General features: G+C 40.8%; 2 protein-coding genes, 1 long non-coding RNA gene and 2 other non-coding genes across 7 annotated transcripts; 3 read left to right on the plus strand and 2 right to left on the minus strand.

Moving 5' to 3' along the window:
* Positions 1-1,534: 1,534 nt before the first annotated feature.
* LOC124054620 (oxysterol-binding protein 1-like) lies at positions 1,535-12,033 on the minus strand. Of its 3 annotated transcripts, none has more exons than XM_046380831.1 (17): positions 11,663-12,033; positions 10,680-10,818; positions 10,180-10,388; positions 9,882-10,050; positions 9,424-9,535; positions 9,044-9,227; positions 8,513-8,630; positions 8,202-8,259; positions 7,846-8,010; positions 6,346-6,591; positions 5,355-5,475; positions 5,053-5,156; positions 4,737-4,832; positions 4,209-4,396; positions 3,697-3,932; positions 3,534-3,572; positions 1,535-3,408 (listed from the first exon to the last, which is right to left on the minus strand). In XM_046380831.1, the coding sequence occupies exons 2-17, from the start codon at positions 10,814-10,816 to the stop codon at positions 3,266-3,268; spliced, it is 2,325 nt and encodes a 774-aa protein (XP_046236787.1). In that variant the 5' UTR covers positions 10,817-10,818; positions 11,663-12,033; the 3' UTR covers positions 1,535-3,265. The 3 variants fall into 3 exon arrangements, with proteins under 3 accessions (XP_046236787.1, XP_046236785.1, XP_046236788.1); XM_046380829.1 differs by having other exon boundaries at positions 10,680-10,852; XM_046380832.1 differs by lacking the exon at positions 3,534-3,572 and having other exon boundaries at positions 10,680-10,852; positions 11,663-12,032.
* An 896-nt stretch (positions 12,034-12,929) lies between these two features.
* Positions 12,930-13,017, minus strand: trnar-ucu. Its single transcript is given in 2 exon segments — positions 12,930-12,965; positions 12,981-13,017. It is a non-coding gene; the product is annotated as a tRNA-Arg (tRNA).
* Positions 13,018-13,626: 609 nt separating this feature from the next.
* Positions 13,627-21,027, plus strand: coro1b (coronin, actin binding protein, 1B). Its single transcript, XM_046380903.1, has 12 exons — positions 13,627-13,859; positions 13,940-14,088; positions 15,260-15,465; positions 15,738-15,860; positions 16,561-16,690; positions 16,943-17,124; positions 17,230-17,349; positions 18,132-18,236; positions 18,338-18,483; positions 18,849-18,906; positions 19,030-19,368; positions 19,459-21,027. The coding sequence occupies exons 3-12, from the start codon at positions 15,262-15,264 to the stop codon at positions 19,579-19,581; spliced, it is 1,530 nt and encodes a 509-aa protein (XP_046236859.1). The 5' UTR covers positions 13,627-13,859; positions 13,940-14,088; positions 15,260-15,261; the 3' UTR covers positions 19,582-21,027.
* A 1,894-nt stretch (positions 21,028-22,921) lies between these two features.
* Positions 22,922-25,764, plus strand: LOC124055017. The gene is made up of 3 exons (XR_006842525.1): positions 22,922-23,086; positions 23,865-24,007; positions 24,772-25,764. It is a non-coding gene; the product is annotated as an uncharacterized LOC124055017 (long non-coding RNA).
* A 304-nt stretch (positions 25,765-26,068) lies between these two features.
* Positions 26,069-26,140, plus strand: trnaa-cgc. Its single transcript has one exon. It is a non-coding gene; the product is annotated as a tRNA-Ala (tRNA).
* The last annotated feature ends 16 nt before the right edge of the window (positions 26,141-26,156 follow it).

Here is a 26,156-nt window from a genome sequence, read left to right on the forward strand (position 1 = left end):
TTCAGTCTTCAGCTTCTTGCTATTTTATCGATCAACACATGCCAACACCAATATATCTGGTACATTTTCCTGACTCTTTAAAGGCAACTCTCCTATGACCCAGCATGGGCAATCCACCCTTTTCCAGCTGAGAACCATGGCCTCAGACTTACAGGTGCTTATCCTCATCCCAACCACTTCACACTCGGCTGCAAACTGCCCCAGTGCGAGCTGGAGGTCACTGTGCGATGACGTTAATAGGACCACGTCATCTGCAAAAAGCAGAGATGTAATCCTAAGGACAACAGACCTGATGCCCTCCACCACTTGGCTGTGCCTAGAAAACAGGCCCTTCGATCGCCATATTCCTGGAGACCCCATATTCTTTGAGAACATCCCACTGGATACTTCAAGGGACGCAGTCCTTTTCCAGATTCACAAAACACATGTGGACTGGTTGGGCAAATTAGCACAACCCCTCCAGCACCCTTGCAAAGCTGTAGAGGTGGTCCAGTGTTCTATGGCCAAAACGAAAACCGCATTGGTTCAACTAACGGATGGACTCTTCTTTCTCCCCAGTGTCTAGAACATATGGCCACAGATCCGCTGATACAACTACAAAATCAATCATTGATCTGAGAACTAGGGTGTCCCGGTACCAAGTGCACTTATGGACACCCTTATAGTCGAGCCTGGTGTTAGTTATAGACAAACTAGCCCAAGAATCTAATAACTGAGCATCGCTCGGGTTCAGATCAGGCAGGTTGTTCCTGCCATGTCACACTGTCATTGCCCATGAGCATTGAAATCCCCCAGCAGAACGACGACAACAGGGGCATCTCCCAGCACCCGTACCAAAGAGGGTGGGTGCTCTGAACTGTCGTTTGGTGCATAAGCACAAACAACTGTTAGGACCCCATTCCCAACCAGGGAAGCAACTCTCTTGTTCACCGGGGTAAATTCTAACATACAGGCAGAGCTGGAGGGGCTACAAGTAACCCTACACCTGCCCTCCACCTCTCCGGAAAAAAAGGAGAGTCCAACCCCTCTCAAGGAGGATGGTTCCAGAGCTGCTTATAGAGATCACCCTGACTATATCTAGCCAGAATCTCTCAACCTCACGCACAGTCTCATGCTCTTTCCTCACCAGTGAGGTGACATTCCATGTCCCAAGATTCAATAATTTGGAATCGGACTGCGAGGGTCCATGCCGTTGTCTGCTGCCTGATCCACATTGCAATAGACCCTGTGATTCCTACTGCCAGTGGTGGGCTCAATGATGGGCGGACCCAAGTCCCTGCTGAACCCCATGGATGAAGGCCTGACCACCAGGTGTTCACCAACGGGCCCCTTCCCCAGGCCTGGCTCCAGGGCAGGGTCCTGATAACCCTTCGGGCAGAGTACACTTGTCCTTGCTTTTCTTACTCAGAGGTTTTTGTGAACAGTACTGTCTCGTTTTTCACCCTTTTCTTTGGTTTTTATTATTTTATTTAATAACATTAATAAGACATTCAATCTGAAGCTCCTATTGAACATGAGGACAGAAATTCCCAAGTGATTTGGCAATTCTTTAATTGTGTTACCTAATTAATAGTTATTGGTAGACTGAAGGACAGGATGAAAGGCTATTTGTGTGACATCACAGCATTTGTTTATTACAGATTCTTTTTCTTGTTAATACAAAATACTGAACAACATGATGTCTCCTCATTGAAGTGTGGAAACTCCCTCATTTTCTGAAAATCAAGACAGTCCTCTTCCAATAATATGAGGAACCAAAAATACAAGAAAAAAAAAAACTACCTTACAGTTTTCTGTACTATAATATGAATTTCTATACATTTATAAAATCATACTTATTTGCAATGCTTCTTTATTTATTCTTCATTTTTAAGTACACTTACAAACAAAATTATGAAATTCACACACACACACACACATATTACATCCCATGTTTTTGGTTTCAAAATTTTCTTGCATATGTATGAACTCTTCAGCAGATACAAAGATGTGGCATTTATTATCATCACTGCATTTACATGTGTTTTCTTTACTCATTTGTCACAAAGAATCCCATACTTTTTAAAATAATTTTTGCTGCAAAGTAACTTAGTTACCATTCACTTTATCCACAAAATGGCTACACATTATTCCAATCCTGTGAAATGGGGGCAACTCATTATTTGTTATTGAATAAAACTGCACTAATGTGAGGTTTTCTCAGCACTGGAACAAGCATTTTGCCATTTTGCAGCTCTGTAGTCTTCATCCAGATATTTCTTCAAAGTTTTCAAGTTTGTACAAGAAGCCAGCCACTCTAAGTGTCAGCATCATATATACTCAGGTGTGATGTAAATATAAGTGAGAAATGAGCAGGGTGCTCATTTTTAAGGCGACGAAAAAGTGTGTCCAGGCCATGTAGCCACATCAAAATTTCCACCATTGCAATTTCAATCAGGCTTTTGTAGAGGGGGAAAAAAATCTCTTCTAACTCTAAGACATGACAGTGTGGAGGTTCAACCAGTATTTTGGACAATCTTTTTTTCTTTCTTTTTTTTCCTTTTTTAACTGCAGTGGCAGTGTCGTAAAATGATGGAAGAGCAGATATGCAGTCACACACACACAAGCACACCAGAACCTTCACGTAATTACATTAAGACACTAAATCAGAGAGAGAAACAAGAAATCCTCGCTAACGTCTTGAAGGCCACCAAGCAACATTTTAATGAAATTATTTTAATCATATTTATATATATATATGTAAATGTATATATTAACCAGGTCTTACCCCTTTTTTTTAGAGTTATTACCAAAGCTCACAATGCTGTGGGTGACAATAGGTACACGACATTATCTCACAGGGTGTTATCAGCACAAATCCTCTTCCACTCTTGGTCTGAGAGACTGAACAGACTTGAGCAGAGAGACTAAAAGAATGATCTACTGTAGATTTGGAAGCACTGCCTATTTCATTTTCTCCTTGTTGTGCTTGGCCTGACCTGCAGCACAAATATTTTTATTCCATTCCTCTATGATGTGTGACAGCAACAAGGAAACTCAAGGAGACAGGAACCAAAATGAGGTAAGGGAGGCCAGAGGGAAAACCCCCACTCCCCCTCTGGTTCAGACAGCAGAGACGGTCTTGGAGATCTCTTAGAACAGAGAGTCACTGGAGGAAGGCAGCCGTCCAAGTGGTAGTGGGGGACAAGCCTTTCTTTGAGTAGCTGTCCACCAGGCGGCTTTGATGGATCAGTCTCTTCAGGGCACTTTGCAGTCAATGCAGAGGTCAAAATATCTCTGGACAGCCCTCCCAGATGCCACGATCCTTGGCTTCCCAGTAGCCTCCCTTATAAATATGGACTAGCTCACCTGTGATCCGGTCCTCACAGTGCTCAAACCAGCGTGCCTGGTAGTTCTCATGAGGTGCACCTGAAAGACAGAAGAATTGTGTAACCAACAATGACGAAAGGAAACAATCTAGACATAACACTAGATCAGAAAACAAAGCATGAGGAGGTGGAAGTAAAACAGACAAAAAAAAGAGGAATACTTGCTTTTTAGTGAGGGATCAGTAAGAGAGTCCTCATCGACAGCTTTTGGAAGAGAAAAGGGGGAATCACAGAGATTTTTTTTCTACCCCTTGATTCCAATATCAGCCCCATGAAAGGTAGAGAGGAAAACAGAAAAAAGTGAAGCATTAACATGCTGGAAACTCACCTTCTTCTGACTGGCTGGAGGTGCGTTGGCTGGCAGCTTCCCTCTCTCTCTCCCGACGGACGCTGCGTTGCTTCTCCTCCAGCCGTTGCTTCTCAGCATTGGCCTCGTCCCAGCGGCCATCCTCCATAAGGCGCTGGTCAGGCCGGAGCCGGCTGTCGGTGGGCGCAATACCCTCCTCAGGCTCGTTTAGGGTGAGTGCCAAGGCAGTGAAGTAGTACATGGTCTCTGCTCCCTCACTGTGGCAGAGCAAAGAAACCAAACTTCTAACTACATTCCAAAAATGATTGTATTTGGTGACGATAGTTCCTGACTTAAAATTTGTGCATCAAAGAAGGCTGAAGAGAACTATAATCACCGTGCACCAAGGAAACCTACTCACAACAACACGCATGCAGAGTAAAGGGAAGTGAGAATATTTTGCTAATGGGCCAAGGACTGAAAGAATGTAAAAACCATATTATTTATAGACTCAATTTTATGCATACAGTGAGCCGTGCAGCAATAGTACTTACGGCAATGGGTTCCTCCTCCACACCTCTCTGGCTTTGAGGGTTTGATAGACAGTCTTCTGTTTGCCCTCAGCGCCGTTCTCCCCTCCTCGGCTGCTCTGCATCACCCGGGAAAATTCCATCTTCTCATCCCACGTGCCTGACAGCACATAGTGGGCCTTTCCATCCTTGTCCATCACCACCCCTGTCACCTGAAGAAAGAAGAAAGACAGAGAGGTAGTTAGCCTAGGAGCAAACTCAGGAATAAAGCATTATGACCTGTGAAGTGAAAGAAAGTGGTTAGGGTGGAGGGCAGGTAACTGTAGCAGCAAAACTGTTGCTTAAATATATTAAAGACACAATAATAAAGACATTAAAGGTACTAAACATGCAACAAAGAACACTACAAAGTCTTTCAAGTGATAATAGCAAAGGAAACCAGCAGCAGTAGAAAGAAGGATAAAATGAAATGCTATGCTGCTGAATCTTGGAGGCAGAAAGGTAGAGAAAAAGAAGAACTGAATTAGTCAAAGGTCTTTGCATTTTCCTCACCTTCCTGGCCACATCTCTGGAGAAGTAGCTGTAAGGAGCAAACTTCAAGTGGCAGCGGTCTCCGGTGGTGTGGTTCACTACATCTATCTCTCCTGACTGGCAGACATAGAAAGAAGAAGTAGAAGGAGGTTTGAAGGTATCCCTGACACTGTGGGGACATTTTCATTTTAGAGGGACTAAAAGATTAAACTTCCACTTGGCATGCGAGTCAGGCAACGTTTTCAACTTTCACTCAGTTGCTTGCAACTGGCAATCTCATCTCCAAATGATACTAAATCATACACAACAGACCTTTTAAGTGTATCATTTTCCTCACCTGATCGATCCATAATTTTCCCACAATGATGTTGTGCACTGTGGTGGTAACTTTCTTCCATGTGTAATGATTGTTGCCCTTTTCAAAGATGGCATGAATTGTGCCTGGAAGGAAAGCGGAAATGCATACAAAGGAGACAAATAACCTTAGCTGTTTGTAATAAATCTAAGGTGTGACTAATTCCTGAAGCTTTACTCGCTGATTCTTTAGTACTTAGTTTGTGTGCTACTTTGAAACAATCAAAATATTCATGCCCTGAACCTGTCACTGCCAGACCAGTTAGTGAAGGAGCAGCCTCTTACCTAAAGGCATAATGGAGAGGTATTTGCCTCTGAATTTGCTGGCAACAGTGATTTCCTGCCTCAGAGTCCAGCCACGATCAGAGATCGCATGATGCGCTGCTGCAGGGGGGTGGTGACTCACCTGCGACAGAGGTGAAGACCATGTGAAGCAAACACTTTCTTTTAAAATAAAAGTATAACTTGGGGGTGTCAAAATGTGGTCCTTAACCGCTATTTTTTTGCAGGTTTGGATCATCCCATATGTTAATGACTCACATTTAGTCTTATATAAGCACAGACACACCAACAGACGCATCAAGTATGAAAAAATACCCAGTTGTTAGACTGTAGTGCTTGAAATCCAATTACATTACTCATCTACAATAGGATTTAATAGCAACTCCCACATGCCCAATCTAACTGAAAGCCCTTGTCACCGAATTAAACCAGTCTATACATACAGGCTGCATATCTTGTTAAAAAAGCTCCGGATTTGTTGCCTGAAAGCACAGTTTATTGGATTATTTATTGGACTGGATATATTTATATAGAGCTTTCTGTTGTTCTCATTGTCCAGCATTAAGCCTCCATTCTGTGTCCTATGATCACCTCCACAAATCCTTTCCTGTCTCCACTTTCAACGTCCTTTTCCCCCCTACGTGCACTACAAGAAATTGTTAGCTGCCTTTTCACCTTCCATGCCAAACTACGCAAAAAATGTAAAGTAATTCCAAGAGTAACACACATTCCACATGCATATATAAAACCAACCATCCTCTTACGCATAGTTCCATAACATGTACCCTTCCTGATTTCTATTTGTGTTAACACTCGTGAATTCTGGTGCCCTGTAACTTGTGAATCCCTGAATACATCAAAAAAGGAAGCAAAATACTGTCAAAACACTGAGTCATTTGGATTTTTCAAGTCATCCTTCCTGACATTCATTCGCTGTTCAGTTTCACTTCCTTGTTAGAAGTACTCTGTCTTATTGTGTTACCCCTCCCCTCACCTGCTCACAGAGGGAGCGGTAGCCGCTCTCTCTCCGGCGGTCCAGCTCGTACGTCTCTCCCAGCAGGGGGTTGAAGGGCTTGCCTGTGCGGTGGACGGTGGTAGAGTAGGAGGACACGGAGAAGGCGGCCACGTAGCACATTTGCTCCAGCGAACTCTGGCACTTGGAGGCCTTATCCAGCAGCTCGTGGTACTCGAGGTCCTCAGACAATCGTTGCAGCATGGAAATGGGCTCGTTGAAGTTCACCTGCAGACAGCAAATAATTTCGATGTGAAATCTTGGTTACTTGAATCTGGGTTTAGTGTTTATGTACCAGATTATTTACAATATAATACTAGGAATAGTAAAACATACAGATGCATATAGCTCAACATTCAACACACTGTGTTTTTGGCTCAGCATCACTGCCTGTCATTAGGATTCCAAATTTAATGTATTAATGTAAAGAATTTGACCATAACTTATGTTAAATTATGTAATTCAATTTGACATTTCTTTAATCTAAGCATTTGGCAGAACCACTACAACCTTCACGCCTCACTGGACTGGATTCTGGAGCCCACTGGTTTACAAAAGGTGCAGCCAGTTTGTTTGTTTAATAAAGTAATATTAGAGTGGCCAATTTACTGGTCCAGCTCTACGTTTAATCTCAGTAAAAAACACTGTTTATATAATGCACATATTGTATTTTTGTATTATGATAACTGTACTATTAATAATATCAGATTTAATTTCAATAATGCGGCAGTAGCACCGCAGTCTCTGTTAGCATTTGCATATTAATAATTTCACTAATCTCACTGTTCAGTGTTTTAATAAGCCTTATGCTTGTATTTGGGCATAACAACTCCTATCACGAGGTACTATGATTTGCTTTCGTTTTATATTTTTGTCTTTTTGGTTCGCACGCTAGGGCTGATTACTACGATAATAGAGAGATCACTCGCAATCAAAAAAACCTGAAGAAAAATGACAGATGTGTATCTTGGGTAAATAAACAAGTCAACCTGAGAACTGGTTTCTCTGTAGATAATATCAGTGGATCTATTTCACCCACAGATGACTCTTACAGAATGTTGTTCACCCAGTATTACAGACAAAGAGAACTGGTGTTTTGATTAAGGCAATCCCACAGAAATATGCTGGTATCATAAGTTTGCGATGTGCTGGCATGACCTTCACGGACAGTGATCAGCTTGTTAGACTATCTGTACACCAAAATTAGCTCATATTTGTGGGTTTCTTAAACACTGGTAAACCTAATCAAAGTTGCCATCCTTGCCTACTGTATGCATTTACCACCAAAGACAAAAGTCAGATGTTAGAGGGTGATTTGTCCAGTGTGAAAGACATATTACACTGAAATTTTCTAGCATTCTCGCATTTTTGATGCAAGCACACAAAGAGCAGTTTGCAGAAGAGGATGTGAAAACAGCCCAAGGCTTTTACTGGCCAGGCTCACTAACAAACTTCCAGTAAGTCACGCTGGGTCTCACTCACAGGCATCGGGATCTTGGACAGCTCTTTGCCAATGCAGTTCTTCATGATACTCCACAGATTGAGAGAATAGTTGGGTTTGTCCGGAATGCGTGTTCGCCTCTTCTTCAATGGCACCAACTCCTGAGAGGGAGATTCCTGGTTCATCGCTAGAGGCTCCTCATTAAGCTAAAGAGGGAGATTTATCATCACTGTAGCACGATCACAGCTTTATTAGCAATACATCTACCATCCTGTCGCAGCTTTAAACTGCACATCCAATGATAATAAATGAGGGTAAACTACATTTTCATGGTGTTTTTACTGACAGTGAATGAACCCTTTTAAACAGCCTTTCCGTAGGCCAGAATGAGACGTACCGACTGATCATCAGAACACATTTCGCTGTTGAAACCGCTGATGTTACTGCTTGACCTTCTGTAAGACAAAGAGATTTTCTCAGTCTGATGAAATAAACAGCCAGTGTAAAATATAAGGAAAACAGATCACAGACTGAACAGACTAATACTAACTGAATCAATTAGACGGGGCCTGCACAAATATGAAAACAATGAGATCAACCCACATGGAAATGGTTTAAATACATAAACTTGGAGCTTAAGGGAAATCACACTTTGAAAGGTATGTATGACTGCCTTTGTAGTAAACGTGTGAATTAGAGTGCACTGACTTGTGAAACTGTGGGTCTGCAGGTACAGTGATAAACTCCGGCGCCTCCTCCATGGCATCAAAGAACTCATTGTCGTCGTCCTCATCACTGGCCTCACCTTTTCCGGGTCCAGCAGCACCTTAACAACCAAAACAAAAGAAAGAAAACAAACAAACTTTTCAATACTGGAGTCCTGAGGGATCCCTTTTACCATGGATGTGTTTTGTCACATTTTATGCTGATGATAAACTGTTCTAACAACTTTCTGGTGCTGCAAAACCCTGCTGTGACATGTACTGTAAAGCAACTAGCATATTCTCAAATCTATACACATGTTCCAAGATCAGCAAGCAAAAAATAACAGAATGGTATAATAGAAAGGGGTTGGAAAAATCAATTCTGATTATTCGGTGAAGTAAACATAATGGAGTAAAATAAAGGCAGACTTACCAGAGTGCAAGAGAGGAAGAGGAAAATGGAAAGTTCACGAGTTGGAAAACAACTGACTTAACATTAACTGTAACTTAGGAAGTGGTCAGCGCCAGATCTTACTTTTGTTGTCTGCAGTAGCATTAGCCTGTGCAGCCCCTCTGAATGCTCGCTCCAGGTGGTTGTGCTGCTTGGCAAGTTGTTCTAAAGTCTCCTCCAGCCTCACTCGCTGGTCCCGTTCTGCTTGAAGGGCCTTCTGCCATCGCTTGCTGTGGGCCTGAGCCAGCGCAAGGAAGTCTCTGCACGCCTGAGGGGCACAACATCAAACAGGGTCAACAAGGAGCAGTTAAACCAACAATCCAGTTAATGTGAGAAATTGTGATCTGTTGGTTTGGCCTGCACAGAGTAAAGGCTGCAAGGAGTATAGATTCACAAGGCCCACTTTCATTCACACATTACAAATCAACAAAAAGGCAAAAGTAGATATACTGAAAGACACTTACGTTAATCATGGCATTAGAGGTGATGCGGAACAGCGTGGCCCTCTCTGTCACCTGACGAATCTTGTCCCCCGCCTCTCCAGTTAGACGTAAACTGTCCAGTTCTGATAAAGACCTGAAACAAATAACAAAATGTACAATGTGGATAAAGAGTTTCTCATATATTTCAACATCTCATTAAAAAAAGAGGCTCAGAATCAGTATTTGTTTAACAAAGTTTAATTCACAAATGGTGCACCACACCAAACATAGTAGAAGAACAGCACAGCAGTGTATCTTGGTATGATTTTTTTGGAAATTAATGTTCTAACACATTTATCCTCAAACTTTAGCGTTTATCTTTGAATGTCAGACTCTTCATTTCGAGGTTAAAGGAGAAGACACATGAGGAACTTATACAACTTTGGCCTGAGGACAAAAGAATGAAGCAAAAACAGAGCAGTAAATTGTTAAAGCCTGACCTCTGGAGGGCTGAACCATGCTTTGAGATTAAGTCATTGCAAGTGCTGAGATCCTCCACTTTGCTGCCTAGTGTTCTGAGAGCAGACTGGACTTCTGAATTTTGTGACCCACCACCTTGTCCAGGTGCCACTGGTGGGGATGATGGCGAAAAGTCATCCCCTGAGTCATCTGTTCATTAGAACAAAAAGCAAAACAGATCATTTTAAAGTGGTTTCACAAACCTCCCCTCATTGTTTTTCTGTGATTCAAAAGATTTAAGATTACTCAATTCTTCTGCTGTGAGTTTCCATGTTTTACCTGACTCAGCCTGCATGCGAGCTGCCTTGGCTTTGGCCAACTCAAGGGCAGTGATCCAGCGTTGGCGCTCCACCTCACAGCTGGCCTTCAGGTGGTAGGTCTGTGCCCCCCCATTGGAGATAACAAAGTTGCAGGCGTCATCCACCGTGATAGTTGCTGTGGCCAAGTTGATTGTGCCTCGACACGTGTGGCCCATCTCTGCCTGGGTCCTAATAATCAGAGGTGTTTTATGTGACACAAAAATGTAACTAAACAGAAGACACAATGTATAACATTGACTGCAACAGTGGCTATTTGCCTTCAAGCCTTGCTGGAGTTGTACAACATTACAACTGGACTTTAGTCTGTCAAGGAAATTGAACTAAAATAGGGAAGACATATTGATAAGGTGAGGTTAATTGTTCTGCGCTCAGCAAACATGTAGATGGAGCAATGCTAGGGGATTTCTCAGATCAGATGATCACCTTTTTTAATCTGAGTTATTTTAGAGGAAAACCTACCTGTAGTATGACAACAGCCCATTGCTCAGGACAAACCATCTCCGCTGATAACCCTTGATGTAATTTGTCCACTTGAACACCCATCCTTTGTATGTGTCACCAGCAGGAGTGGGAGTGGGGGTCTTGGACTCCGACATAACTGCCCCCAAAACCAAGAGACAGATTTGAGGAACCTTAAACGGGAAATAGATTTACACAAAACTTATCAGCAACTATCAAACTGTACACATTTGGGTTTTAGACTGCTGATCAGACAAGCCAAGACATATTCATGTGTCACCTTGGGCTTAATGAAACTGCATTAAGCATGTTTCCATATTTTCTAACATTCCACAGCCAAAGTGATTAATAATTGTTAGGGTCATGAATCAGCTGATTCTGATAACATAGTTGTTATCAGTCAAATCCCTACTGTAATACTAAATCATCTCTATATCTCACACACAGTGATATGATATATTACTAGTGGTTGGTATTGATCTTGCAGTGTGGTGTGACAGGTCAAAGGTTAACTAAAGAATCAATAAAGATTCATAGCTGACACATTTAAGCAACAAATCTAATGTTCAAGCCGGATTTAGATGTGAATAAAGGAGGGGCTAACTTGAAAAATACTTACAGTGTTTCTTTGTTTTATTATTTACCTACGAACTAAACATATTTCATTGAAACATATGACTATGACTACTATGCAATAAGTACAACCAAGAAAGCTTGATGACAGCAACATAAAATTGACAAAGCTCATAACATATGACGAGTTTGACACCAGAAGCTAACCAGCGTTAGCTCCAGTTAGGTTAGTGAGAGTCTCGATAATAACATCTTATTGCTGAACAGGAGCTAAAGTAAAGAAACACCAATTGTCCTGTCTGCTCGAAGTTTCCAAGCTGTCATGTGAATATTTACAACAATGTGCAAGCAAGAGCCACCGCTAAACAACCGTTAGCTTACTAGCTAGTTTGGCTAAGTTAAATGTTTACCTTGACGTGTCCGAAATGTGAGATCAGGCAACCAGACACCCGGTGAAGTCACGGCTAACTTTGACACCCATACGCTACTGTACCTAGCTAGCTGAAGAGGCTAACTAGCGATCTGAGCTACACGAAACAGCTAAAGTTAATGATGAAAACCAAGAGACCGGCGAAGTCGACGACCGTAGTAGTGTGATCAGAAAACAAAGCTACACAAACGAGTTTCATTAGTATCCCTCGATAATCGTGTGTATAGTGTTCATTCTAAAGCTGCGTACGCCGTCAACAATCTAAAGGTTGCTAGCTACATCTAACTAGCCTAACGGTTAGCTGGTTGGTTACACCCGGTGCAACACAACTTGGTCTCGTGTCGAAACAGAAAGCAATCTACATTGTTCCCCCTATTGAGTGTGTATAGTTAAACAATGTCGACAAAATTAATTTTCGATTTCAGAGTAATAGTATATTGTACCATCATTTGCTACACATAATGAATCGTGTTGTTAGATCAAAGGCTGCTTTTTCTATTTCAAAAACTAAAACTATAAAAAAGTTGACACGGCCATAAAAACTGACTTTCAAATATATTTGCATTTTCTCTTTAAACATGTAAAACATTTTCAGTGCAAATATACTGTATTTTACATATTCATATTCAGCATAGTCGGTCAAATCGAATTATCCTTAAAAAAAACAGTACTGCACTTGTCATCTGCTGTCTACTGTGTGTATTCTACAATATGTGGGATGCTGTTTTTTGTAATTCATTGCTGTTGCTGATTTGTTTTTGTTTTAACCAAAGTCACATGGTGGACTTTGCTCTTGTAACACAATATGAGCACTTACTCTAAATATTGTCCAATTTTCAGTGTAAATGAAAAGGAAAAAAAGAACTCTATTATCATAAATTTAAAAAATGTGATCAAGCAGTACTTCACAATTCAACTGTAATTTAATTACACGTTTTCAGATACAGTCTAGGGTGATTATAGTTGCTTATTTTAGAAATATGGATCCATTTTCGTCACGAAAATGTGTATGTGAAAGTGAAAGTCCACATTTACTCCAAATAATAACTTGCGTTAATGTTCGTGTATCCTATTAGCTAACCTCAGCTGCCGAAGCAAATGCAAGACTTTACACATAGTGCCATATTTAATTTTTGCTTGTTCAAAACCGACTTTTCTAAACGCGAGTCCGTTCTGAATACGAAGAGAAAACGCCCTCATGACGTGCAAACTGTTCGGTGGTTATACTTTCAACTCGAACAAAAACGCGACTCCGGTGGGACTCGAACCCACAACCTTTGAATCACTTCGTCAGTGCCTAGAAGTCCAATGCGCTATCCATTGCGCCACGGAGCCACCTGTTGCATAGGGGCTCCTACAGCCCTATTAAATGATCTCTATTTGGTTACAAAGGTTTGTAGTTTTAATTTCTGAATATGACTGTTGTGTTTGCTTCAACGAAAACCACTATTCATTTCACCGACTTAGTCCAACAAGTTTATTGGGAACGAATGACAAACCTGCCTAATGCCATTTTAAACACTGGGTGGCGCTGAAGGACCACACCAAAATTATTTACACTTGCCCTGGTAGCTAAATAAGAAGACAATGATATGATAATTAAAAATATTTACTATAAAATTGGGTAAGCTGAAATTTGAGTCAGGCAGCCTCTAAGTAAAGTGATTCAAGTTTACAAACGACACGTCTTTTAAAAAAAACAAACAAAAAAACGGTAAACAAATTGAAAAGCATGAAACGGTGTATCACGCATGCGCGTTATTGTGAAATCGAACACTGGCATATTTGTGACTTGTGAGTTGCTTCAGTTGATTATTTCACTAAACTGTTGTTAAGTAACATTTCATCTCCGAATTTAAGGCAGTTTGCGCACAGGTGCGTACACATCCGGTCTCCTAGACAGGAAACTGAGATGTAAACGGGTGATATCACTCTTGACTCCTGCGTGTCTTTGACATATCCTGCCATAGGCGGAAGTGTCTGGGATTTTTCTCAATCCATCCCTCCTAACCAGCCGTTTGTAAAAGCAGACGGGGTGAAAACCGTCTGGACCTCTTCCCGCACCATCACTACAACCAGCCGGGCTCCACTGAGCGTCGGCGTGCGTCAGTTAATAGAGCCATATAACAGCACGGGTCATGCTCTGTCAGTTTAGGCTTTTTCGACATCAGCCGTGGGTAATTACTGAGAAACCAACGCGAGATTAGTGGGAGATGTGGTAATAATTCGAATGGCTAATGGACGCATTTTGTTATAGGTCTGCGCAATCGACGTGAACGCCTGCCTGGACACAGGAGAGGATTAAGTTACTGTTGCTGGCTGCGGATTATTTTATTGGCCTCCTCCTGTCACGCCCGAGTCTTTGGTGATCCCTTTTCCAATTAGCAGAGGTCGCTCAAAAGCCAGGTAGGCTATTATCTTGTTCTCAAAAATAATAACCCTTCCATTTCCTTGAACTGTTTCACTGTGGAATGATCTACGTAGTAACACACGTCCTTTGTTGCTCATGCCTGTAGTTGCTCCTTGCAAAAGCCTCATTCCTCGTATTGCGTGCAGACAACAATAGAACCCCTAATATAAATGGCGAACAATACTGTGTGCATATCTCCTAACTATAGTACATGCAATTGAAAGTGCTATTATACAATAAGATAATACTATTTATTAGCACAGGTCTAAATACCGATGGGAATGTCACAGTCTCGGCCTCTAATATGCAAAACTTTTTATCCTCATAAGCCACTGGGGGGGAAAATTGTGGACTACAGCTTGAATACCTGCAAAAATCCAATTTGCTTTGACAACTGTGAGGTAGATGGCATATAGAGTTACTGGCTCCCCTGCCTCAGCAGCTCTGCCCAACCCCCTTCCCCTCGCAGCCACAGCATGTTTTGGTTTCAGGCGGATCATGCCCTTTTGTCCACTGAAGCCTGACTGTACTTTTCAGGACAGACTCCCACAACGAAAGAATTTGCCTGCTGTTTTGACAGCCAAATCATAGCTTGATAAAGGGCTTTTTTTCCCTCTTAGAGTATCTGGCAAATGTATTTTTATTTATTTTTTAATAGCCATTGCAGTCTTTGTGTTTAAAAACCTCTGTTTTTGCCATAGAAAAATATAGAAATGTGTGACTCCCAGTCAAAAACGTTTAGGAAGTACAATGGAACACATTTTATGAAGTATTACATTGAACAAGCCCACAATAGTGTATGTAATGTTAAATAGAAATGGTAAAAGATATAGTACAAATGCACTGCAAAGTCATCTCCAGCACATATGATCATTAGTTGTCTCCAGTCTCAGGATACAACTGATGATTCTTTATTCAAACTATCTTACACTTTCCAAGAATACAAGGTGACACCCAATAGGTGCATCTTAAAGAAAATATTGTAAGTTGATATAAAACTTTCTTTTTGGGGGTGGTGGTAATGATTGACCTGAACAATATCAGAATTGTTGCCAGTTAATATTCTGTTAAATATCAATAGCATTTCTGATTTTCTCTCTTCACTCTTTTCAGCTGACTATATCACTTATCTGTGTCACTTGGCATGGATTTTTGTTTCCTCCACAGATATGTCATTCCGACGAGGTGTGGTCAGGCAGAGCAAGTTCCGCCACGTCTTCGCCCAGGCGTGGAAAGCTGAGCACTGCATCGACGATGTCAGAGTGTCCCGCGTGACGTGGGACAGTCCCCTCTGCGCCGTCAACCCCAAATTCATCGCTGTTATCATTGAGGCCGGCGGAGGAGGGGCCTTCCTCGTTGTTCCTATCGGCAAGGTTCAACCCCCTCTACATTACATTCAGCATCAAATACAGTGGATCAATATTTGTAAAGGCCTCTATCTTGCTGCCTGTCTTGCACTCTGTTACTGAAAGCATGTCAGCAAATCTTTGACGCCTCGCTGCATGTCTGTCTAATGCATATACAGCATTTTTACAGCTCCAAAACAAATATTGAACAAACAAACGTTATACTCCTAGAATGTGTTAAAGTTTCTGTAGCCAGCTGTCATGATGCCATCATTTAAACTTTTTGTTTACTCCCTCAGAGCGGCAGGATCGATCAGTCCTGTCCCACCGTGTGCGGCCATGCAGCACCAGTGCTTGACATCCAGTGGTCTCCTCATGACGACAACATCATCGCAAGTGCCTCAGAGGACTGCACAGTGAAGGTAGGTGGACAGTTTCGAAGTTTGTCAAGCTTGTGTGCTGGTGGTTTGCGGTCATTTTTCAGTTTTTAGCTGCTGTCACGTATGACATGGGGAACTGTGACCACAGCTTTGTAAACTTGGTTTCCAATAAATTCTGGTCTTTGGTTAAAGTGGGTAATCTATTGCTGTTGCCATTAATGAGAGGAAAGTGGCTGAAAATGCTACCCCAGAACCCATCAGCTATTCTCTGAAAAAGACAGTTTGTGGATTTATGAGGGGTTATGCAAAGGACAAGGCAGGCCAGCTGTTTCCCAATACTTCCGTTTTTTATGCACCGCTAAACTAACCATCTCCTGGTTGTAGCTTAATAGTTAACATACAGACATAAGAGTGGTATATGTCGTCTCATCTAACTCTCAGAAAGAAAGCAAGTGCTTCCCAAACTGCTGACCGACTTCTTTAAGGTTCCCTTTGCAGATTAAAAGACTGGACCCAAACGAAAGTGATCTTCAGGTGTGATGGTTTAATACGCTGAGTAGTTTTACACTCACCAAAGCAGAAATTAGGACTAAATGAACACTCTTCCTGAGGGGCGTTTTCTTCTCTGTGACCAGCAATAAAATCCTGAGAACAAACACTCTTGGCTAAATTTGTTGCTTGTAATCTGGACTTGTATAAATGTACTTGCAAACCAATGTCTGCTCTGTCTTGTTAATTGAAGGTGTGGCAGATCCCAGACGGGGGTCTGACGAGTCCAATGACTGAGGCCATTGTGACCCTGGAGGGACACAGTAAAAGAGTGGGAATTCTGGCTTGGCACCCAACTGCCTTCAATATCCTCTTGACTGCAGGTAACATCTCTTATCACATAACTGCTCACAAAAGAACAACCTGGATTGGCACTGTCCACTGTGTCCATTGGTAGAGATTTGGTAATATTGTTTCCACCACGGAGGCTATGCTTTAGTGACTCTAATTACTTGTGCGACTGCTTTCATATGAAATGTTTTTTTACAAATAATATGTAAACTTTTATGCCGGACATCTTCCCTCTCCTGTGGACTAACATCACTACATTGAATGTTGTGTCTTTCTCTCTGTAGGCTGTGATAATGTAATTTATGTGTGGAACGTGGGCACAGGGGAGCTCGTCTACCAGCTGACCGATGCCCACCCAGACCTAATCTACAGCGTCAGCTGGAACAGGGACGGCAGTGCTGTCTGTACCGTCTGCAAGGACAAAGCTCTGCGTGTCATAGACCCACGAAGAGGCACAGTCCTCAAGGTTTTTTTGTTTTACATTTTTTTGCTATGTGTGAAGATTCATAGAAAGTAAGTTATCGGGCACTATGTGTTGCAGGTGGTTATCAGTTTCCAAATGTTCTCTTAGGTGAAAGAGAAAGTCCACGATGGCACCAGGCCAATGAGAGCTGTGTTCCTCTCAGATGGGAAGATACTCACCACAGGCTTCAGCCGTATGAGTGAGAGACAGCTGGCATTGTGGGATACAGTAAGTGTCTGAAGTCATGTAGGATTTATTTAATAAAATGGAGAGTAAGGGTGTGATGGTCACGATGGACATATAGCAAATACAATTTCTATGCAGGAGCTTGGAGTTGGCATCCTGTCTATTTTTTACCTAACCCTAAAGGATATATTGACAATTTCCACTTTCCTGTATTTTTCCGTGTAAGTGATTGGGGGGGGGGGGGGGGGGGGGGACAAAATCTACAGCCTACTTTCTGTGTACAATACAAGTTGATCTTAGCTTATCTAAGATTACATAAGGCTTCAGCAGTCAGTGTTAGTCAAGTCAAGTGGATATCTTCCAAAGTTACAGTCTTTTTAGAACAAAGATTTTCTTTGTGTTTGGCCTGGCAACATTTCTATGTTGAGTGGAACTGGAGATAATAACACACTGCACATTATAGATTAGAACCGTGGCTGTAAACTTTTCCACCACCACTATCAAGGGAAGTGCATTAAGATGGGATCTATAAATATCCAGCATGAACAGGATGATTGATTACAGCAAGCAAAAACTGCTTCAGTGTTTAAATGGGCACCTTATATGTTAAGAGAGACTTGAAAAAATGTAAATCTATCCTTTCACCAACCTTTTTGCTTGTCTGACCTCAAACAAATTGTACAGGTAGGAATATTGTGCTGAACTATCCCACTGAAGATAATTCGGGAGTTTTGCAGAAGTGTGGCAGGTACAATGTGCATATGTATACAAGAAATTAATAGTAGAATTAAGTCAGTGTTGCTGCTTTTTTTCCTTTTTAACAGAAAGATCTCTCTGAGCCAATGGCAGTCCAAGAGATGGATACAAGTAATGGCGTTCTTCTTCCCTTTTATGACCCTGACACAAACATGGTCTACCTGTGTGGGAAGGTATGACCTCAGGACTGTATTGAGAAAACGGATTTACTAAACTGGTAAAAATCATGTAATTTCATTCATTTTTAGTCGTATTAATTATTTCTGCTTTACAGGGGGACTGCACCATCCGGTATTTTGAAGTGACAGATGAATCCCCATATGTCCACTTCCTCAGCTTATACAGCAGCAAGGAGCCTCAGAGAGGTGCAGGCTTTCTAAGTAAAAGAGGTGTGGATGTCAACAAGTGCGAAATTGCCAGGTAAATATGTTTGGTCTTCCTTGATATTCTTTTAACTACTCTAAAAGATTTAAAAGGAGTGATATTTTGTGTTATTGTCACCCAAGACTATGGAAAGACCAAAAACTGAAATAAATTTATCGTACTAAGGACTGCCTGTGAAGTCAAAGCCTCATATAGCTTATTACTTACTATGCCGTTGAGCTGCTGCCATAAATACTTAATATTGTGCCAAATGTGTTGCTGAAAATTTTCCCCGTTCTGTAGGAATGACTGGACTGGGGACTGAGTTCCACAGTTGACATCAAAAAGTAATGTAGTATATAGAGACATGTTTTTCCAGAGTCGTCCTTTAATGAAATTCCTGATTTCCTCTTCTTCTGTAGGTTCTACAAACTCCATGAAAGGAAAGTGGAACCGATTTCTATGACTGTTCCACGAAAGGTAAGCCATGCACAGCTGTTAAAAAGTAAAACAAACAATTTATTAATGGAATTGCATGCCAAGAACAATTTTTCTATAACTATATAATAAAAACATATTCCTGTCTCCATCTTGCCTACCAAGTCAGACCTGTTTCAGGGAGACCTGTACCCGGACACAGCTGGCTTAGAGCCAGCTCTCCTGGCTGATGAATGGATTGCTGGGCAGGATGCACCACCCCTGCTGGTCTCTCTTAGCGGTGGATACACAGCTCCTCCATCCAAGCACAGAGACACTCTGAGAAGCAAACCCCAGCTTGTCTCGCAGGACTCTGGGGCTGGGACCACCTCACCTTCAGCAGGCAGTGTAGCAGCTCCCACATCTACATCTACCTCTGCTGCCAAGGAGGTGGAGGAAGAGGCACCATTGGCACGAGTAGCAACAAAGGAGACGGATGGAAATATTGAGAAGTCGAAGAGAGAGGTAAGTCAACAACCTGAGACAAACCCTACAAACCTTTTTCATGCCAACAGTCATTTTCTGACTTCTTCCTTCTCATCTCCCTTCTTTCAGGACGACCTGTTGAACGAGTTGTTAGCTGAAATGAAGGCCTTGCGTGCTGTTGTCCTGGCTCAGAGCCAGAGAATCGAGTTGCTGGAGAGGCAGCTGGCCCGTATTGAAGATGGGGATGTATGAGCAAGGCGGAGAACCACTACATTCTCAAGGCATTCTTACTAAATTCGTAGACCATAGCCTTACTAGAATCAACAGTACCTTACAGTGTGTGAGTGGGAGAATGTAGTGAAGGGTAGCGACAAGCTGTAAATCACGGTGTCTTACAACCACGTCAACTATTGTGATGAAACGGAGACCACGATTTGTCTCTGTCATTGTTCTCTATAGTATGGCAAAGAATGGGGTGTCATCTGCATAGAGTGATTATTGAGTATAAGATTATGTTTTGTTTTTCATATGATGAAGTATTGTAGCAGCTATTTGGTGGTGCATATAATGCTACTTTGAGATTTGCAAAATCTTGGTGTTTTGAATTTTTGAAGGGTTTTGAAGGAGTTGCTATTGCACCATTGCCTCAAATTAATGAACAAAGTCATGATAAAAAAGCATTATATCAAAGTTAATGAATGGCAACATACTATAGCAAAGCAATTAAGCACCTCCAATATGTTTTTTTTTCTATGAAGCACTCAAATGTTACCATTAGGGCTATTTAATCAGGTAGTTAATGCTGCTAAACTGTGATGTCACATCAGATACCCAATTGTTAACTCATTGTGTGACTTGTGCTTTGTTTTACTACTTGTTTGTTTTATAGGATGCCGTGTGTGAGTAGGAAAATCTTATGGTACACAAACCATGACCTTGACAGTGAGAACTGTGAGAATAATAGCCGATGAGAGTGTAGTTGAATATTTATATGTATCGTAATTCTGTGTCGTCTTTGCAGTCAATGAAAAGGTAACACTGATTTTATACCTCATGTTATCAGGAGAGGGCAGCGGCATTGAAGCTTTCTGTACCATCGTGAGGGAAGATATTTGTCCACCTTATCATTAAGATGATAATTATAAATACACAGAAACACTTGCCTCTTTCCTCCTTTTGACGTGTGGAAAAACTCTAAACTCTAACGGACCGAGATCTTGACTTTATATTTTGCAGAGCAGCAAACTTCATACTTTTTTGTCAGACATCTTTTTTCTGAGCTGTATGCAAAAGTCAGAGTTGCCCAGTGGACACAGGATCTAAGCTATACAGGGCATACAAATGTTAGCTAACAGTAATTACAGTGCAGTCTCACAGTTCAGGAAAGTGTTTTGCAGAAGGAAAAAAGAGGAAGTTACAGAACCTTTTTCTACACTTTTCATTTGCATTTGTATTTGTGTAAAACGAAAGATCATTTCCAGTTTTTGTAATTTAGTTTTGTGTTTCTTGACTCTACATTTTGAAGAATTTCTGTAACAATCATGTAACAATGGTACATTCCACAACAAACTTGCCCCTTTATTACTAAGGTCATTTCTTTATGCACTTACCTCTTGACACTAACTGTAAAACCAGTAGCAGGTTGAATGAGACTACATTGTGAAAGCTCAATAAACATTCATTCCTCCTTTATGTTAATGGAATGGCTTTTTATTTACACTAACAAATGTGATCATATAATTGTGGTATTTGTAATAATTTGCAAGTCAAGTTATATTTTCATAGTGTATGTATTGAATGTGTTGACTGTGTGCAAAACAACTGCTGCCTACTCCAATTAAACATACATATGCACACACAAAACACATCCTCCATAAAGGATGCAACACCCTGTAGACTTCTCACATTTTACATTAGCTTTTTTCTGGATTTGTTGTCTGAATTGCTCATCCTTTAAATTATATTCCGAAGATATCTCATAAACTTAATCAGGCTTCCCGAGTGCTTGACTGTGGCGAAAAATGTCCTCATTGTCGCATCAGAAACTGCAATGACATGACGCTATACGTCAGTTTCAGAGAGAATTCACAACTGCCTTCATTTTGGTTCGAACCTCCAAACCAGATGTTTCTTGCTAAAACAGCGCAAATCTACACATCTTTATGCTTTTTTAATTTAGTGAGGTAAAAATGCTCTACATAGAATCATTAATTATTAATTATGTTTTACAATCTGAGCATCAAAGACAAATTGATGCTTTGTCAATCAGTTCAGGAACTTGGGATCCTAGTGCCGTTTTGCATCTTAATACTTTTGGCAACACCGTTCTCTACTCAAGTTTTTTGTGGATCATCTAAACAAGCTGAGCAACCAAGAAAGAAGGTCCATATATGAGTTAACAACAGCAACACCATTTTAGGTGACAAACTGCACAGAGCAGCAGCTGAGAGTTTGCAAAGGGTTTTGCAACCAAACAAAAGCATGATACAGAACAGTCTGTGCTCTGAAACTAAACTGTGCAAAGCTCAACATCTAATCACTTGCGCCACCATGATGCATAAAAGTGGCTGACAGTTGTATCATGGATGGTGATGCTATAATAGGTCAATCACTGAATCCAGCGATCAGCAGTGACAAAAAGCCTCAAATAACCTCAAAGAAATCCTAATAACCTGTTCAGTGTCTCCTAATAAAAAGGGGTTCGGCTGCTAGAAATCAAAGCTGACCAGGCTGAGGCTAATCTCTACTGTGGAGTTGGAGACTTAATAAATATCAACATTTTGTGAATGTTTGAATTATAATAAGATCACCGGTTTTGGTAAAATAAACTGTTCATTTTGGATGTCAAAGGGCACAATTTTCAGGATGAGTGAAAAGAAAATAAGAAATCAAACACTCCAAAAGAAAAGAACTAACTATCTTAATTTGGTTTAAACTTCTGAAATATTTGATAACAATTTTATGCTGTGCTTGTTCTCCATCTGTAAATCAAAACATTTCATGATTGACAGTCACGTACATGTCTTCACTTGAGTACAGCTGACTTTGTGGGGTGCAGGGGTTGTGTGCCTGACCGTCACATGTGAAAATAAGGTGGTCCTGTTTTACATTCAGATGCTGGGTGCATCTTTTGAGTCCAGGGATGGGTGGGTTGTTGGGTTTAAATCTTACAAAGGTAGTGTTATTTTCAGTTAAATGTTGAGCTTGTACTTTAAGTTCAGTTTTGATGGTAACAAACCCCGACCTCAGCTACCCTTTGTGGTGTTACTGCCTACCTGCTGTCAGATATGACTGTACAGGGTTGAAATGTCTCACAGGAAATATACTGTATTATGTATATTTCCTGTAGGTGAATTTTATCAGTATATAGAGTATGTACATTGTTAAAATATACGAAATGTAAGTTGGAGAATGCAATTTGCACCTGCGCTGATTCAAGTCAAGTTTCGCAGGGGAAATTAATTCAAATAAGTGCATCTTCCTCTTTCCAAAAATATATTTCACTTGTTCCTACTGTGCTTTCCACCCCACCCTGCTTGATTTTGTTTTTAATCTGTGCTCTCATACCCCTTAGCCTCCACCTACCTTTGCTTTCTTCACCACATTTCATGCATCAGCCCATCTCTAATTTTCACACGCATGCTTTCATGCTGTTTGAAAGTAAGCTACCCTAAATGTAACAAGTTTGTCTCGTATTAGATTTCACATTCTAGTGCCGCAAACTTAATCTCCTGACTTTCTTCTTCTCAAAATTTCGGTAAGAATTTTACAGTATTGTATTGTATTTTCTTTCTTATTTCAGTTTCTTAATTCACTTTTGCTGCACAAATTTTTATAGTTTCCAAATTTATAATAATGCAGATGCTCCATGTTTTCTCTGCTTTGGTATATATATGATGTTAATATTTAGTTAGTTTATATACTTTATATATATTTTATATATGAAATAGACATTGCATTACATTCCTGCAGGCATTAATTCAGCACTCAGCACATCAGCTTCTCAGCCTTTTGGCTGAGAGTAGTATCTGTTCTTACTGCAAATTGTGGGGCTAATAAGGGATTATATTATCTTATCTCTTATTACGCCTCAAGTTAATTTAATTTGTATTTGTATGTGTTATTAAACATTATGCAGCAGTACTTGTTGCCAGAAATTAGTCTGATTTGCTACACTAAAAGTTTCCACCCATGTCAGGCTGATGTTCAGTTATCACTTTGACAGGAAACCAGCAATGCATCAAGCGGTCTGCTAGCTTCCTGCCACTCCATTGCCTGCAGTTCTCAGTCGAACAACATAAAGGCAGTACAGACTTCCTGTTCGAGCTCCAGTATATATATATTTATGTGTTACAAATATGAGCCTGTGGTAACATTTCAGCTAGTGTGGATGGTAAATTGCCTTTGAGAAATGTTTCAAGATTAGGAGTCAGTGCAGAAAAAATGCTTAACTTTTATTTTGCTCATCTTTTTTTCAAATAACACAGAATTTTACATAGAAGTCATAATTTTCTTTCTTTCTTTCTTTTTTCTAGATCCTGAATGTAAATTTACTAATGGATCCCCTTCTGCTGAAAACTTCACAACCGCTTTGAAAGTGCAAGGAGCTTGACAGCAAAATTCAGCTTGTAACTGTGACACCAAGCCCGTGGGATTCAACAGGGAATTTTCTAAAGAGGTAAAGTATATTTCTGCATCTAATCTGCCTCAGTATTGTGAGATTTAGAGTTTTATAACACTGAGAGGATTTCCGGAGCTCTTGGAGTGGACAACATGTTTAACAAGTGCATCAAAAAAAATTGATAGAAAAATGGAGAAGATGCAAACTGCAGAAAGATGTGTGAAATTTGCTTGCAACATGTAAACTTTCTTGCATGCAAGGGTATTGTTTTCAGCTGGCAACCACACCCATGTGGCAACCAAAAGCAAATCATAAAAGAACAATTTCCAAATCCAGGGAGGTCTTTTAAAGGAAAGGGTCTTTTGGGAGGTAGCTTGTTTGGTTTCTTGCACTCTTAAATGGGAAAATTAATACCACTGTCATGTCTGCACTGTAAATTTGAATTCACAGCCACCAGCTAGTGTCTGTCACTTAGCCTAGTTTAGTTTATCTTGACAAAAGTACTGAAAATAGGAGGAAGCAGTAATTCTAACTTTGTCCAAAAGTAACAAAATCCACATACTAGCACCTCTAAGGCTCACACATCAGCACGTTGTATCTTGTTTGTTTGATATACATAAAAATGTAAGTGTAAAGACAACATTTTGCTGTTTTATGATGGGTTACATGCTGAAATAGTTCTTGGAGCCTGCAGACAGAGTTGGCTCTAGTCTTGATCTTGAGCTAAGCTAACAGGCTACTTTTCTTTAAGAGACAGAGCAGTTAATACAAAAACATTCATTGAAATCAGTAAATCCATGTTAACTTTTCTCTCATTTCAGGCATGACTGATTCTGGGACCATGACACCATCCGATCGGACTGTCGTGATTCTTTTTTTCTGCCTAGTTGGTTTAATTGTATTGTTAATCTTCTTGTACAAGAAGCTGAACAGGGAGGCCGATGGAAAATACACCATCCGACACATGGTGTATAAGGAAGGAGGGGTCAGGGACTGGGTGAGAGGTGCAGCATTAACTCTGGGGGCACGTCTTGGAGTCCAGCTGTGGCCTCATCGTGGTTCTGATGGAGAAGCAGAGGAAATGCAAGAAGATGAAGAGGGACGGGTGGAGGAAGGTGATCGCCAGGAGAGTGACAGCGAGGAAGATGATCAGGGAGAGGAGGATAATGTGGAGGGGTGTGGTAATGATGACAAGGGATCAGAAGCAGGGGAGCAAGCCAGGCTAATAGATCAGCCAGAGGCCAATAGAGAGAGGGAGGAGAAGGGTGAGGTAAAGGAGGAGAAAGTGAAAGATGGAGAAGGCAAAGGTGAAGCAAGTGGAGGGGCTGGACTGTTGATTGATCTAAAGCAGTTCTCTGGAAGTGCCATCTGGTCGGAAGAGCAGGAAGGCGAAAGAGAAGACATTGATGTGACTCCACTTTAAAGAACAAAATAAAAGAAATCATGAAAATTAAAGGGAGGCTTAGGAAATTAAGGTCTCCTGTGAGCTGTCAAACTTTTTTGTTAATTTTTATACATTTTCTAAACAACATGAATGTCTCAGTGGTGTTCCACACTGAATTAGCCTGGAGAACACCAATCAATTATTTAGTTGCAGAATGTAGGGAGTCAGCCAGATGTTTGTGTGTATAATAATGACATGTAAGGATTTTGTGATGTAAAACTGGCTTGACCAGTTAAGAAATCAAACTTTGTGTCACTGCGTCTGTTTTGATAGTTTTAAATGCATTTTTCTAATTCATATGAAAAACAGATTTTATTGTGCAACCACTGTTCTTATGAAATGATTAAACAATTGCCCTTTTATTACTAAGTTCCAGTCTCTCAAATGCTACTTTGTGCACACAAAACATAAAATGAAATATTTGTATACAAATGATGTTGCTTTCCCATCTTTTTTGATTGATTTGTGGGCACGAGATAGGCTACAATTTGTTCTCACATTCTGGTAATTGATACCCATGAGTGAAGAGTCAGGGTGTCTGTTTCGTGAATCTACTGTTTATCAGACCGCAAATTAGACACGAACACAGTCTGTGCAGTGTACACTGTCACAAGAAGAAATAAAAAATACATAATTAACATACAAAAACATTAGTTATGTGCTCAATAGCCAATGGGGATGTAGCTCAGTGGTAGAGCGCATGCTTCGCATGTATGAGGCCCCGGGTTCAATCCCCGGCATCTCCAAGTTTTTTGTTTTTTT

The sequence above is a fragment of the Scatophagus argus genome, chromosome 23 (genome assembly GCF_020382885.2).
Source record: "Scatophagus argus isolate fScaArg1 chromosome 23, fScaArg1.pri, whole genome shotgun sequence".
NCBI lineage: Eukaryota > Metazoa > Chordata > Actinopteri > Scatophagidae > Scatophagus > Scatophagus argus.

Excerpts from the sequence above, each read along its gene's own strand:
- coro1b (XM_046380903.1), top strand. The coding sequence starts at position 15,262 with ATGTCATTCCGACGAGGTGTGGTCAGGCAGAGCAAGTTCCGCCACGTC. Across the intron at positions 17,350-18,131 it reads AGCTGGCATTGTGGGATACA|AAAGATCTCTCTGAGCCAAT; the intron begins GTAAGTGTCTGA and ends CCTTTTTAACAG. Across the intron at positions 18,484-18,848 it reads AACAAGTGCGAAATTGCCAG|GTTCTACAAACTCCATGAAA; the intron begins GTAAATATGTTT and ends CTTCTTCTGTAG.
- LOC124054620 (XM_046380831.1), bottom strand. The coding sequence starts at position 10,816 with ATGTCGGAGTCCAAGACCCCCACTCCCACTCCTGCTGGTGACACATAC. Across the intron at positions 8,631-9,043 it reads TGCTACTGCAGACAACAAAA|GTGCTGCTGGACCCGGAAAA; the intron begins GTAAGATCTGGC and ends TTGGTTGTTAAG. Across the intron at positions 8,260-8,512 it reads GCAGACCCACAGTTTCACAA|AAGGTCAAGCAGTAACATCA; the intron begins GTCAGTGCACTC and ends TTTGTCTTACAG.